At 34.0% G+C, this 16,535-nt stretch overlaps 1 protein-coding gene across 2 annotated transcripts in view; it reads left to right on the plus strand.

Moving 5' to 3' along the window:
- The first annotated feature begins 3,953 nt into the window (after nucleotides 1-3,953).
- The window catches only part of RCAN1 (regulator of calcineurin 1), a 49,661-nt gene continuing 37,079 nt past the window's right edge, over nucleotides 3,954-16,535 (plus strand). For both annotated transcript variants that reach the window (XM_058822631.1, XM_058822637.1), the window contains exon 1: nucleotides 3,954-4,170. In XM_058822631.1, coding sequence (XP_058678614.1) covers nucleotides 3,973-4,170 — 198 coding nt within the window. In that variant the 5' untranslated portion in view covers nucleotides 3,954-3,972. The remainder of the gene's footprint in view (nucleotides 4,171-16,535) is intronic.

The raw sequence follows: 16,535 nt of genomic DNA on the forward strand, positions 1-16,535 counted from the left end.
TTATTTAATATTATATTTTCCTTTATTCATTTTTTAAAATTTCATTTTATTTCATTATGTATATTATATTACGTTACATTAAAATATATTATATTATATTATATTACGTTACATTATATCATATTATATTATATTATATTATATTATATTATATTATATTATATTATATTATATTATATTATATTATATTATGTTATATTATCTTTAATTTCATTTTATTTGATATATTTTATATTTTATATTTTATTTTTATTTTATTTCCTTTTATTCTATTCTATTCTATTCTATTTGATTTAATTTCATTTTATTCTATTTTATTTAATATTTTATTTAATTCTATTTAATTCCATTTTGGTTTCTTTATTTTAACTTTATTTCATTATATTTTTATTTGATATTATATTTTATTATAATTTGTTTAATTTAATTTCATATTATATTTGATTTTATATTTTATTTACTTTTATTTTATTCTATTTAATTTCATTCCATTTTACTTTATTTCATTTTATATTTTACATTTTACGTTTTCTATTTTCTATTTTACATTTTCCATTTTCCATTTTATATTTTACATTTTATATTTTACATTTTACATTTTACATTTTATATTTTACATTTTATATTTTATATTTTACATTTTATATTTTACATTTTATATTTTATATTTTATATTTTACATTTTATATTTTATTCTATTGATTTTATTCTATTGATTTTAATTTTTATTTTAATTTTTTTATTTCATATTTTATTTGATTTTTCATTTTTAAATTTCATTTTATATTTCATTTTTACATTTTATTTTCTATTTCATTTTTGAATTTTATTTTATTTTTCATTTTATTTGATTCTATTTTCTATTCTATTTAATTTTATTTTATTCTATTTAATTTTCTCTCGTTCCATTCTGTTTCATTGCATTGCAGGCAGCCGCAGGCGGATTTTTGGGGGCAGCCGCCAGCAGAGAAATTCCCTCGGCACTGCCGGGGCTCCACGGCCGCCAGATGGAGGTGTCCGTGCCGGGAACCCTCCCGGCCCCTTTCCCGCGGGAAACCACCGGCGTTAATCATTAGCGTTAATTATTAGCGTTAATCACGTGAGAAATGCACGTATTTTCTGATTGGCTTTTCGCAAATATTCAAATGAATGTTGTATGTGTTGTGTTAGAAGGTAATGCTGCATTCATTCTCTTAAGTAGTGTGTTAAATATAGTTTTAGGTTATAAGAAATGTTCAAATAGAAACGATGCTATGTAAGATACTTTTTTTAAAATAAAGGACTTGCGGTGAGACAGCAGCCACAGGACACCGGAATCTTTCCGAGAAAGAGAATTCATTGCTCCATTATCAGAAGAAATGAATTTCTTCCCGCCCGAAGGCGCCGTCAGGATCCAGAGGAAGGAGCTGACCCTGCCCAGACAGAATCCTGTGTTTGAATGGAATTTATGCACCATGGATGAGCTGTATGAATATGCAACAGGTTATTGTTGTTAAGGGTTAATCCTCTGTTAACGTGGGGCCTTTTTCGGGCTTGTGCTGCCCAGAAAAAGGTACCCAGACATCCATAACTCTTTGTATTTATTGTCTCATATCGTCCTAATTCAATTTGTCCAAATTGTTATTACCATAATTGTGTTACTATTTTTATAACCACTTTATTACTATTAAACTTTAACAATTTTAAAAACAAGTGATTGGCGTTTTTCACAATCATTAGCGTTAATCACCCTCACTTACACTCAAACCGGCCCCAAACATTGCAGGAAATTCCTTTTTTTGGCCCCAAACATTGCAGGAAATTCCGTTTTTCCCCCTCTCTCGCCACCTCTTCCAGCCAAAAGCACCATCGCGTTCCCTTTCTAGGAAAAAGAAAAGATGGAAATTAAATCTCACATGAGGGAGATTCAGCTTGGTATATTTATTTTTTCTCACGTCTGTGGTTGAATTAATGCTGAAAGCTTTGAAGATCTTAGGGCAGAGAGGTCCTTTGGTCCTGGAGCCCTGCAGGGCAAGATCTCAGTTCCAATTAATTACATAAAATACAATTAATGACATAAAATGCAATTAGTGGCATCTTTTCCCCTTCAGATGTGCCACCTGAAGTGGTTATTGTGAATATTTCCCGGGGGTTTTCCTGCCAGGCTGCAGGGACGGGGATTTCTTGCTGCCAGGTTTTACTTCTGGGTTTTCTGAGTTCTGTGGAACAGCAGATCTCAGGTGGGAATTCCTCAGGTGGGATTTCTCCAGGGGGCTGCAAAGAATCCAGAGATGCTCCTCAGAGGGGAAAGTGTCACCAGCCCTGTCGTGAAACACCTCTGGAAAAAAAAAAAAAAGTCAAAATTGGCTTTATTTTGGCTGGATTTAGCATTAAACACCTGGCCTTGCTCAGAGAAGTTATTTTCTTTCAAGAGACCATTTGTCTGCATCTGAGAGGACGAAGATTTTATGGCAATTAGCACAAATGAGCACAAAATCATCTTTTATTTAGCTTATCCCTCAGAAAAATACTTAAATTACTCCAAATCTGTCAGAGAGGCTGAAGAAATTTGGTGTGGGATGTTTGGAGATGCACAAATGTCACAATAACTTGAGAAAAAGTAACTTCATAAAGTAACTTCATAAAGTATCTTCATAAACAATAACTTCATAAAAAACTTCATAAACAATAACTTCATAAAAATAACTTCTTGAAAATAACTTAATAAAAAACTTCATAAAAAACGGTAACTTAATAAAAAGCAATAACTTCATAAAACTCTGTGACCTTTGAAGCTTGGGCCTTCTCCTGGAAGGTGGTGCTAAGTATATATAAAAATAAACGGAAGGGTAATATTATAGAAGATATTTTATATAGATACAGGCACATTATATTAAAAATATAATAAAAATATTTGTCCAGGTCTCTTAGGTCAGACTAACCAGCCAAGCCCACCAAGGCTGGGTCAGCTGGTGCCTAAGGCAGATAAGTGAATTATAACACACAGTGGCAATTTTCAGCTGACTTGTAAGTCTTTGAGTGAGGAATTTTTATATTCATGTGGCATTTTTATATAAATATTTAATATTTATCTTATAGACCATCCAACCTGGCCTTGAACACTTCCAGGCATGGGACATGGAGCTCATGTCTTTCTCTCTCTAGCAATAATAAAGTATTATATATAGAAACTTATATATATCTATATACATACAGTATATTATTATATACAGCAAATTTTATAGGTATTATATACACTATGTTATTTATATTCCCACATACACAGAGTATATCGTTACATAAAGCACCTTTTTATGTATTATATACTGTGTATTAGCATAGACATACAGCATAGTATACACAGCATATTTTTTAATATTATATTACACATAATATAGCAAAATGTTATAAAGACAGTACATACACTATAGGATATATATATATATGTATATTATATGGTAAATTATATGGTAAATTAGATATGGTATAATATTGTATGGTATTATAATATATATGGTAGTATAATTATAATATATATGGTATATTATATTAATATATGGTATTATAACAATATATGGTATATTATGTGGTAAATAATAAGGTATACGGTAAATAATATGGTATGTGATAAATTTTCAGCTAGAATATATTATATATAGTAGGCACGTGTATTACATACACAATGTATACAAAATACACAGTACAGACGGTAAATATAGTATATTTTATACATATATATTTTATTTTGCGGGTGGGAGCCCAGCCGCTCCCTCACGGCGCTGCCCTCGCCCAACATGGCGGACGTGGCCTCACGCCCCACCTGTTGCCGCAGCGGCGGCGGCTTCCGATTGGCTGACACGGCCCAGGGTGGGCGCGGCGGCGGCTTCTGATTGGCTGCTGCAGGGCGGGGGCGAAGGAAACAAGATGGCGGGCGGGGGGTGGGAGAAGCCGCCTTCGCGACGTCGCTGCTGCCGCCTCCGCTCGCCTCCGGCCATGGAGGAGCCGCCGCTCCAGCAGCCGCCGCCGCCCGGGGAAGACGAGGAGGAAGGGGAGGAGGAGGAGGAAGAGGAGGCGGACGCGGAGTGGAGCTTCGTTGACCGCGAGATGGAGGCGGTGGCGCTCCGCGATCTGCCCACCGCCACCATCGCCTGCAACCTGGACCCGCGCGTCTTCCAGGACGGCCCGTGCCGGGTGAGGCGGGCCGGGAGCCGGGAGGGGGGCGCGGGCTGCGGGGCCGGGGCTGCCGCGGGTCTCTGTAGGAGAGAAACCTCCGGGGAGCGGGGAATGAGGGGCGAGGCTGTGGCTGCGTGTCCCGCCCGTCCCCTCGGTGCCGAGCCGGGCTGAGCTGAGCCCGCTCCGAGGGTGGAGCCAGGAGGGGCCGGGCTCGGCTCCGGGAGCGGAGGGAACGGGCTCGGGCTGGGCCAGGGCAGGCTCAGCTGGGACAGCAGCAGCAATTTGCCCATGGAAAGGGAGCTCAGGCCTTGGCAGGGGCTGCCCAGGGAGTTCTGCAGTGCCCATCCCTGCAGGTGTGCCCTGGAGGTGGCACTGAGTGCTCTGGGCTGGGCACAAGGTGCCCACGGGGCACAGCTGGCGCTCCGTGGTGCCCAAACCTCGGTGATTCCACGGGACTTTCAACACCAGCAGCTGTTTTACCTTCATTCCTTTGATTCCTTCATCCTTCGGGGTGAAGCTGTGCATGAAACAGAAACGAAATCAAAAATCCCTGCACCCCCTAGGCTGAGCTTTGTGCTTAAGGTTGTGTTTGGTGCGCCCGATGTTGTGGTTTTATTATTGTTTTCTTGCTTTTGCTGTCAAACCCTTTCATACTGGAGGAGGTGCTTAGTTTTTAAACGGATTTGAATTAAACAGAATGGACTTGAAAGATGGGGCAGTGGTGACAAATGAAAGATGGGGCAGTGGTGACAAATGAATTTGAGTCTCATCATCTCAGCACAAACTGTGTCGTCTTCACCATGCACAGATCCTGCATAAATTACATTTCTAAGGTAAAGAATGGGAGAACTGCCTTGAACTTGAATACATGTCTGTCTCCAGGTGGGAAGAAAGGTCTCAAAGTTTTAGAAATAACACAAAACTCAAAAGTAAGGCAGGTGGAGGTCCTTGGAAGGTAGGTGCACACAGACTTTTGATGGATGAAAAATCGGTTTAGGTGTGTGGTCACTGGATTTCAGCACTGAAATACATAATTTAGCTTCGTTTGATCAAGTGACAGAGCTGGCAAGAGCTGATAACTCTTGAAAGCTGGAAATAAATGACATTTTTAGGAGCCCACATGGACTGGCCACGTTTTTAATTTATTTTGTTGGCCACGTGTCAGGCAGGTGCAGAGAGGGACAGTGGAACGAGGCCCTGAGGCTGAATCCCAGATTTTGGAGGTGTCAGAGGTGCCCTCAGCATTTGGATGGTATAAGAAAAACAAAGTTTTATTAAAAATGAGGAAAATACTGCAATGTGCCATGGTTTATCCAGTTTTGCAGAGCTTTTGGTGCTTCTGGTGTCCCAGGAATGCAGGAGTTTTGTCCCTCAGGTGTGTGAGGTGATGTGGTCACACTGAAATGTCACTGAACCACCTGGGAGGGATTCCAAGGTCATTTTAAAAGCTGCACTTGCTTAGGGGGTGAACTTTAAGAAAATCCCTTTGGTTTGGTGCAGAATGTGCCCAGAAAATCCCAACTTGTGCAGCAGAGCTGTGGAATGTGGTGCTGATCAAGGGATCCCCACGCTCAGTGTTTGTAAATATTCTGAATTTTGCTGTGTTTGGTTGGTTCCACTCTGTGAACACTCTGCTTTTCCCAGCAGATGGAACACTCCTAAAACACCTTTTCCTTGCAGTTAAATGGGAATTTTTCTCTCCATTGAAATGGGAATTTTTCTCTCCATTTAAATGGGAATTTTTTCTCTGCAGTTAAATGGGAATTTTTTCTCTGCAGTTAAATGGGAATTTTTTCTCTGCAGTTAAATGGGAATTTTTCTCTCCATTTAAATGGGAATTTTTCTCTGCAGTTAAATGGAATTTTTCTCTGCAGTTAAATGGGAATTTTTTCTCTGCAGTTAAATGGGAATTTTTCTCTCCATTTAAATGGAATTTTTTCTCTGCAGTTAAATGGGAATTTTTTCTCTCCATTGGAATGAGAATTTTTTCTCTCCATTGAAATGGGATTTTTTTCTCTGCAGTTAAATGGGAATTTTTTCTCTCCATTGAAATGGGATTTTTTCTCTCCATTTAAATGGCATTTTTTCTCTCCATTGAAATGGGATTTTTTCTCTCCATTGAAATGGGATTTTTTCTCTCCATTGAAATGGGATTTTCCCCCTCAGAGGGCCCCTCAATAATCCTGGATTGCCCTCTTTGAGGAGGTTGATCCAATCAAAGGTGAGACAAGACAGGCGCTGTGACTGTTTCTATTCTGTCCCTCCCAAATCAAGGATTGTACTGCAAGCGCTGCTTGGATTTTCCTCCTCTTCCTCCTTTTCAGTTTTTCAATATTTTTTATTGAGGTGTTGATAATCCCAGTTGAGAAACCAGAAGTTTTAAATGGTTTGTGGGCCGTCTCTTAAACCCTGACCTTCCTGTTCATTTTGTTAAATGACAATTCATTCTTAGAAGAAATAAAAATTCTTCATGCCCAGGTTCTTAATGCCAGCCCCAAAACCTTCCAGAGTAAAAAATTCAATTTACCCAAGCGCTTCCTCTCGAGTTATCCAAATCACAGTCAGGAATTCCTTTAGGTTCTGGATTTTTTCCTTTTATTGAAGTACAGGAAATTACCACAGATAAAACCCTTTCTTCTCATCTTCAACTTGGCAAATTACATTGGAAAAATTGGGATTTTCTGAACCTGATTTCCACTTTGGATCTGTAACTTCAGTGTTGGCTGTGTGCTTGAGGAATTGGAATTCTTGAATTTCATTTTTAAAACTGTTCCTGTGTACTCATTTATTTAAGAAAATGTATCAGTAAATAATTTCCAATTGGGTTTTTGTGGTTTTCCATCCTTTTCATGTGATATTCCATTTTTAGGAGCTGTTTTTTTTGAGGAATTTGTGCTCTCAGATCCAAGCAGGTGAAACATTTCCCTGGCTCATCCCCAGGGATGTGTCAAATTTTAATGTCGTTTAAATAAGTTTTAATATATAATAATATATATCAAACAAGGGAAAAGTTTTAAAGCAAAAACTAATCCTTCTTTATAAGTAATATTGTGTAATTAAATTAAAATTCCACATTACAAACCACAAGTAGTTAGTAATCAAGTTAAAAGTGAAAATAATTTAAATATCATTTCTTAATTAAACAATTTATCCTGAAAACCCTTATAAAAATACAACTTCATTTTTAATTTTTGGAAATAAAATACTATAACATTCAGAGTTTGGGAAACTGTAATATAAATAAAAACTAATAAATAAAAAATCCCATCCCACACATTTAATCCCAACCTTAACCAAAAAACCCCAAATCCAGTTTCCATTTCCCCTTAAAGTGTCATTTCTTAATTAAACAATTTATCCTTAAAGCCCTTATAAAAAAAACCAAATTGCATTTGTAATTAATGAAAATAAAATACTATAAAACTCACAGTTTTAAATATAAATTAAGATTATAATGTAATAACTGTGATATAAATAAAAACTAATAAATAAAAAAATCCCATCTCACACATTGAATCCCAACCTTAACCAAAACCCCAAAACCATTTTCCATTTCCCCTTAAAAGTGTCATTTCTTAATTAAACAATTTATCCTTAAAATCCTTATAAAAATACAGCTCCATTTTTAATTAATGAAAATAAAATTCTATAAAACTCACAGTTTAAATAGAAATAATTACAATATAATAACTGTGATCTAAATAAAAGCCAATAAATAAAAAATCCCATCTCACACATTTAATCCCAGCCTTAACAAAAAACCCAAAGCCATTTTCCATTTCCCCTGCAAGCATCATTTCTTAATGAAACAATTTCTCCTTAAATCTTTATAAAAATACAATTCCATTACAATTAATGAAAATAAAATGCTGTCAAACTCACAGTTTTAAATATAAGTAATATAATAACTGTGATATAAATAAAATATCCCATCTCACACATTTAGTCCCAACCTTAACAAAAAAACCCCAAATCCAGTTTGCATTTCCCCTTAAAGTAGCATTTCTTAATGACACAATTTATCCTTAAAATCTTTATAAAACCCCTGCATTTGTAATTAATGAAAATAAAATACTATAAAACTCAGTTTTAAATATAAATTATAATATAATAACTGTGATATAAATAAAAACCAATAAACACAAAATCCCATCTCACACATTTAATGCCAACCTTAACCAAAAACCCCAAATCCAGTTTCCATTTTCCCTTAGAATCATTTCTTAATGAAACAATTTATCCTTAAAACCCATACAAAAATACAGCTCAATTTTTAATTAATGAAAATAAAATTCTATAGAACTCCCAGTTTTAAATAGAAATAATTATAATAACTGTGATATAAATAAAAACCAATAAACACAAAATCCCATCTCACACATTGAATCCCAACCTTAACCAAACCCCAAATCCAGTTTCCATTTCCCCTTAATATCATTTCTTAATGAAACAATTTCTCCTCAAAACCCTTATAGGAATACAGCTCTAATTTATGAAAATCAAATACTGTAACATTCACAGTTTGGGAAACTGTAATATAAATAAAAACTAATAAATAAAAAATCCCATCCCACACATTGAATGCCAACCCTAACCAAACCCCAAATCCAGTTTGCATTTCCTCTTCAAGCATCATTTCTTAATTAATTTATCCTTAAAATCCTTATGAAAAAACCAACCAAATTGCAATAAAATACTGTAAAACTCACAGTTTAAATATAAATAAATTATAATAACTGTGATATAAATAAAAACTAATAAGCATAAAATCCCATCTCACACATTGAATCCCAACCCTAACCAAACCCCAAATCCCGTTTGCATTTCCTCTTCAAGCATCATTTCTTAATTAATTTATCCTTAAAATCCTTATGAAAAAACCAACCAAATTGCATTGGTAATCTATGAAAATAAAATACTGTAAAACTCACAGTTTTAAATATAAATAAATTATAATAACTGTGATATAAATAAAAACTAATAAGCATAAAATCCTGTCTCACACATTGAATGCCAACCTAAACAAAACCCAAAACCAGTTTCCATTTCCCCACAAAGTATCATAATGAAACAATTTATCCTGAAAACCTTTATAAAAATACAGCTCCATTTGTAATTTATGGAAATAAAATACTATAAAACTCACAGTTTGGGAAACTGTAATATAAATAAAAACTAATAAACAACAAATCCCATCTCACACATTGAATCCCAACCCTAACCAAACCCCAAATCCAGTTTCCATTTCCCCTTAATATCATTTCTTAATGAAACAATTTCTCCTCAAAACCCTTATAGGAATACAGCTCTAATTTATGAAAATCAAATACTGTAACACTCACAGTTTGGGAAACTGTAATATAAATAAAAACTAATAAATAAAAAATCCCATCCCACACATTGAATGCCAACCCTAACCAAACCCCAAATCCCGTTTGCATTTCCTCTTCAAGCATCATTTCTTAATTAATTTATCCTTAAAACCCTTACGAAAAAACCAACCAAATTGCAATAAAATACTGTAAAACTCACAGTTTAAATATAAATAAATTATAATAACTGTGATATAAATAAAAACTAATAAGCATAAAATCCCATCTCACACATTGAATGCCAACCTTAACAAAACAAAACCCAAAGCCAGTTTCCATTTCCCCTCAAAGTATCATAATGAAACAATTTATCCTGAAAACCTTTATAAAAATACAGCTCCATTTGTAATTTATGGAAATGAAATACTATAAAACTCACAGTTTGGGAAACTGTAATATAAATAAAAACTAATAAATAAAAAGTCCCATCCCACACATTGAATCCCAACCCTAACCAAACCCCAAATCCAGTTTGCATTTCCTCTTCAAGCATCATTTCTTAATTAATTTATCCTTAAAATCCTTATGAAAAAACCAACCAAATTGCATTGGTAATTTATGAAAATAAAATACTGTAAAACTCACAGTTTTAAATATAAATAAATTATAATAACTGTGATATAAATAAAAACTAATAAGCATAAAATCCTGTCTCACACATTGAATGCCAACCTAAACAAAACCCAAAACCAGTTTCCATTTCCCCTCAAAGTATCATAATGAAACAATTTATCCTGAAAACCTTTATAAAAATACAGCTCCATTTGTAATTTATGGAAATAAAATACTATAAAACTCACAGTTTGGGAAACTGTAATATAAATAAAAACTAATAAATAAAAAATCCCATCTCGCACATTGAATCCCAACCCTAACCAAACCCCAAATCCAGTTTGCATTTCCTCTTCAAGCATCATTTCTTAATTAATTTATCCTTAAAATCCTTATGAAAAAACCAACCAAATTGCAATAAAATACTGTAAAACTCACAGTTTTAAATATAAATAAATTATAATAACTGTGATATAAATAAAAACTAATAAGCATAAAATCCCATCTCACACATTGAATCCCAACCTTAACAAAACAAAACCCAAATCCAGTTTCCATTTCCCCTCAAAGTATAATTTCTTAATGAAACAATTTATCCTGAAAACCTTTATAAAAATACAGCTCCATTTGTAATTTATGGAAATGAAATACTATAAAGCTCACAGTTTGGGAAACTGTAATATAAATAAAAACTAATAAACAACAAATCCCATCTCACACATTGAATCCCAACCTTAACCAAACCCCAAATCCAGTTTCCATTTCCCCTTAATATCATTTCTTAATGAAACAATTTCTCCTCAAAACCCTTATAGGAATACAGCTCTAATTTATGAAAATCAAATACTGTAACATTCACAGTTTGGGAAACTGTAATATAAATAAAAACTAATAAATAAAAATCCCATCCCACACATTGAATGCCAACCCTAACCAAACCCCAAATCCAGTTTGCATTTCCTCTTCAAGCATCATTTCTTAATTAATTTATCCTTAAAATCCTTATGAAAAAACCAACCAAATTGCAATAAAATACTGTAAAACTCACAGTTTAAATATAAATAAATTATAATAACTGTGATATAAATAAAAACTAATAAGCATAAAATCCTGTCTCACACATTGAATGCCAACCCTAACCAAACCCCAAATCCAGTTTGCATTTCCCTTCTCTGAGGGCCGAGAGCGGCACCAATTGTTCCTGTAAAAACTGAATTTCTCTGAAAATCTCTGGCTTTAGGGCTGGCAGAGATTCGGGCTGGGACAATTTTCCCTGAAATTCCATGGAAATGTCGCTGGGGTTTGAGCGCTGCAGTTTCCATCCCAGCGCGTTCAGGGGCGCTGGATGTGGCGCTTGGGGACGTTTTCGGCGTTTAAAAATCAGATTTTGAACCTGTCTCCATATTTCACACCACGTTTTGTCCTATTTCCATGGTGGCTCTGCTGGGAAAGTCGCTTCTGCCTTGAATGGCTGTGTGATAATTACCTTAATCTGCTCATTTCTGCAAATTAATGAACGCAGCAGCAAATTTTCCATAATTAACAACGTAAATTCACAGAGAAACTGAGAGCAGGCAGTTCTGCCGTGGAACAGCTTTTCTCTGGGAAAACTTCCCTGGAAAACTGAAATGTTGAGGAAATGTTGAGGAAATATTGAGGAAATGTTGAGGAAATATTGAAGAAATATTGAAGAGATATTGAGGAAATATTGAGGAAATATTGAAGAAATAGTAAGGAAATATTAAGCAAATATTGAAGAGATATTGAGGAAATTTTGAAGAAATCTTGAAATCTTGAGGAAATATTGAAGATATATTGAGGAAATATTGAAGAAATATTGAAGAACCATTGAGGAAATATTAAGGAAATATTGAAGAAATATTAAGGAAATATTAAGGAAATTTTGAGGCAATGTTGAGGAAATATTAAGGAAATGTTGAGGAAATACTGAGGAAATTTTGAGGAAATACTGAGGAAATATTGAAGAAATACTGAGGAAATATCAAGCAAATATTGAAGAGATATTGAGGAAATATTGAAGAAATATTGAGGAAATATTGAAGAGATATTGAGGAAATTTTGAAGAAATCTTGAAATCTTGAGGAAATCTTGAGGAAATATTAAGGAAATATTGAGGAAATATTGAAGAAATATTGAGGAAATATTAAGGAAATATTGAGGAAATATTAAGGAAATATTGAAGAAATATTAAGGAAATATTAAGGAAATTTTGAGGCAATGTTGAGGAAATATTGAAGAAATTGAAGAAATATTGAAGATATATTGAGGAAATATTGAAGAAATATTAAGGGAATCTTGAGGAAATATTGAAGAGATATTGAGGAAATATTAAGGAAATATTGAAGAAATATTGAGGAAATATTGAGGAAATATTGAAAAAATATTGAAGAAATATTAAGGAAATATTGAAGAAATATTAAGGAAATTTTGAGGCAATGTTGAGGAAATATTGAGGAAATATTGAAGAGATATTGAAGAAATATTGAGGAAATATTGAAGAAATATTAAGCAAATATTAAGGAAACATTGAAGAGATATTGAGGAAATATTGAGGAAATATTGAGGAAATACTGAAGAATCTGAATTTCCTGCTAATCTCTTCCTGCCTTGGAATCCCTTTACCTCACCTTTTTGAAGCTCCTTAGATTAAAACCAAAACAGTTTAAAAGCTGATTGCTATAAAAATAAAAAAGTGGTTTTACATTTAGAGATTTTTTCACCACAGCCCTGATTTTGGCCAAGTTTCCCTCATGGGAATATAAAATGAATTATTGGCACCTGCATCTGTTTTGAGGGTTTTCATTCTTTCTCTGCCAAAAAAAAAAAAAAAAAAATCAATCTCAATTTTTGTGGCTGTTTCTACATTTGAATGCTTCTGCTTTCCAAAAAACCAAAAAAATCTCAATTTTTGTGGCTGTTTCTAGATTTGAATGCTTCTGGTTTCCAAAAAAAGAAAATCAATCTCAATGTTTGTGGCTGTTTCTAGATTTGAATGCTTCTGGTTTCCAAAGAAGATCAATCTCAATTTTTGTGGCTGTTTCTACATTTGAATGCTTCTGGTTTCCAAAGAAAATCAATCTCAATTTTTGTGGCTGTTTCTAGATTTGAATGCTTCTGGTTCCCAAAAAAAAAAATAAATCTCAATTTTGTGGCTGTTTCTAGATTTGAATGCTTCTGGTTTCCAAAAAAAAAAAAAATCTCAATTTTTGTGGCTGTTTCTAGATTTAATGCTTCTGGTTTCCAAAGAAAATAAATCTCAATTTTTTTGTGGCTGTTTCTACATTTGAATGCTTCTGGTTTCCAAAAAACCAAAAAAATCTCAATTTTTGTGGCTGTTTCTAGATTTGAATGCTTCTGGTTTCCAAAAAAACCCCAAAAAATCTCAATGTTTGTGGCTGTTTCTAGATTTGAATTCTTCTGGTTTCCAAAAAAAAAAGAAAAAAAATCTATTTTTGTGGCTGTTTCTAGATTTGAATGCTTCTGGTTTCCAAAAAAAATTAAAAAATCTCAATTTTTGTGGCTGTTTCTAGATTTGAATGCTTCTGGTTTCCCAGTAAATCTCAGGGTTCAGAGGGTGCTTTCAGTCCCCTCTCAATAATCTGGATTTGCTTTGAACCCTAAAACCACTCCGGAAAAATGAGAATTCTTCCACTGTGAGGTTTTCAATGGAACTTGTGCGAGTGATTTGAGGTTTGTGCCACACCGGGACCTTCTGTCTCCAAAATAATCATTTCTGTGTCACCGTTACTGCTGCGTCAAAAATCCACTCCTTGGAGTCCTCAGAAAATTTTGGGGATTTTTTTTTTGGATATTTGGGAATATTTTGCCAATTTTTAGGTCCAAAAATCAGAATTTCATTCAAATTTTTCCCACAGGAATTTCTCCCCTTTCCTGGGTTTTTTTGGTCCTTTTAACCCCGATTTTTTTTTGGTCAATTTTTTGTCGATTTTTTGCTGATCAGTACTTCAAACAAACTTTTATAGGTAAAGATAAAAATGGAAATAGATAATATTTATATATTTATTTAAATATTTGAATAACTCTTGCTGCACAAGGTGGTTGTTGGGTGCCTCAAAAATACCAAAAATAGAATAAAATACCTGAACCTGGAAAAGCAGTGTTGGAAAATTGCCATGGATGGGTTTGAGGTTGCAGATATTAACAAAATATTGGAGATTTCAATATTGGAGATAAAAATATTGTTGGAAATATTAAAAAAAAGATTTCCCTGCTATCCAGAGCTCAGAGTGTGGAGGGAAGATCCCAGAATTCACAATTTCATTTTCCTGGAAAACCAAAGGGAAATTGAGGAAAATGTTGCTGAAATCCTTAGGAAGGCTGAGCTGGAGCAGGGATTTATTATTAAAAAAAAATATTATTTATAATATATAAATCATGTTTATAAATGGCATAAACATTTATAAATAATATTATTTATATATTATTATTTAGGAATTTATGTATTTATTTATTTAAAATAATATTATTTATTATTTAGTCTTATTATTTATTTAAATTATAAAGACTAAATAATAATTTAGTGATAAATTATTATGACACCACATAACAGATTATATATTATTATGTTATAATACTATAAGAAATTAATAATTTAATCATAAATTTTGATAGTTTATTAAAATAAAATGTAATAAATCTTTTAATAAATATTTTTTAAAGCCTCCATAGATGCACCTTGGGCAGCACCAGAGCCCAGCCAGGGCTGCACCCAGGATGAACCAAAATGTTCCAAAATGCACATCTGGGCATTTTTTATTTATTATTATCAGCAGTCACTTTTATTTTTTATTTATTATTATCAGCAGTCACTTCTTAATTTATTTTTATTTATTATTATCAGCAGTCACTTCTTAATTTATTTTTATTTATTATTATCAGCCGTCACATTTTAATTTATTTTTATTTATTATTATCAGCAGTCACTTCTTAATTTATTTTTATTTATTATTATCAGCAGTCACTTTTTGATTTATTTTTTTATTTATTATTTTCAGCAGTCACTTTTTAATTTATTTTTTAATTATTATTATCAGCAGTCACTGATCTGTCCCATGCAGAGCAGGATTAAATGATAAAGTCATTTTAGCCCCAAAAGTTTAATTCTGTGTCAGGTTATTGCTGCAGCAGTTCATTCAGTGGTTTATTCAGGTTTTAATTTATAAATAATATTGATTATTAATAAGTAATATTTCTTGGTGTTTTAACTGAAGGTGAGGAGAACTGAAGATGAAGGAAATAATTAAAAAACAATGAAGCAAATACATATATTGAATTGTGACAGTACTTTTAATGCTTCTGGGTTTTTTTTTGCTTCTATAGCTTTTAAAATGTTGTTTATTTTTCAATGTTTAATCAGAAATTGCAGTGGGGTCCGGGGGTTGTTCCTGTGTGAAAACAGAAAATCCTGGGATGGGACCCCAAGGATGCTGCAGGGACCTGCCTTTGGTGCATTCTGGGCTTTATTTGTGTTTGTTATTTATTTCTTTATTTATTCAGCATTTCTCAGGGCCCACCTGGGGAAGTTTTCATTGCTGCGGAGGTGCAGCTGAGCCCAGAGCCCTCAGGCCATCAGTGAATAATTCTCAGTGGCAGCAGTGGCAGCAGTGTGCAGGCACAGCAGGCTGCAGTGAGAGCAGCAGGGCTGAATCCTGGGCCAGGTTATTGCTGTGCATGTTCGGGTTCTAATAAGCAGTGTTGATCCATTTATAAATAATATTGATTATTGATAAATAACATTACTTGGTGTCGTAACAGAAGGTGAGGAGAACTGAAGATGAGGGAAATTGCTTCATGGTTTTTTAACTATTTCATATATTGAATTGTGACAGTACTTTTAATGCTTCTGGGGTTATTTTCTGCTTCTATAGCTTTTTAAAATGTTGTTTATTTTTCAATGTTTAATCAGAAACTGCAGTGGGGTCCGGGGGTTGTTCCTGTGTGAAAACAGAAAATCCTGGGGAGGGCCCCCAGGGATGCTGCAGGGACCTGCCTTTGGTGCATTCTGGGGTTTGGTGCATTCTGGGCTTTATTTGTGTTTATTATTTATTTATTTGTTTATTTATTTATTCAGCATTTCTCAGGGGCCACCTGGGGAAGTTTTCATTGCTGCGGAGGTGCAGCTGAGCCCAGAGCCCTCAGGCCATCAGTGAATAATTCTCAGTGGCAGCAGTGGCAGCAGTGTGCAGGCACAGCAGGCTGCAGTGAGAGCAGCAGGGCTGAATCCTGGGCCAGGTTATTGCTGTGCATGTTCGGCTTCCAACAGGCACTGTTGGTCCATTTATAAATAATATTGATTATTGATAAATAACGTTACTCTGTGTCGTAACAGAAGGTGAGGAGAACCAAAAATGAGGGAAATAATTAAAAAACAATGAAGCAAATGCATATATTGAATTGTGACGTATATTTCATTGAGGT

The sequence above is a fragment of the Ammospiza caudacuta genome, chromosome 2, assembly GCF_027887145.1.
Source record: "Ammospiza caudacuta isolate bAmmCau1 chromosome 2, bAmmCau1.pri, whole genome shotgun sequence".
NCBI lineage: Eukaryota > Metazoa > Chordata > Aves > Passeriformes > Passerellidae > Ammospiza > Ammospiza caudacuta.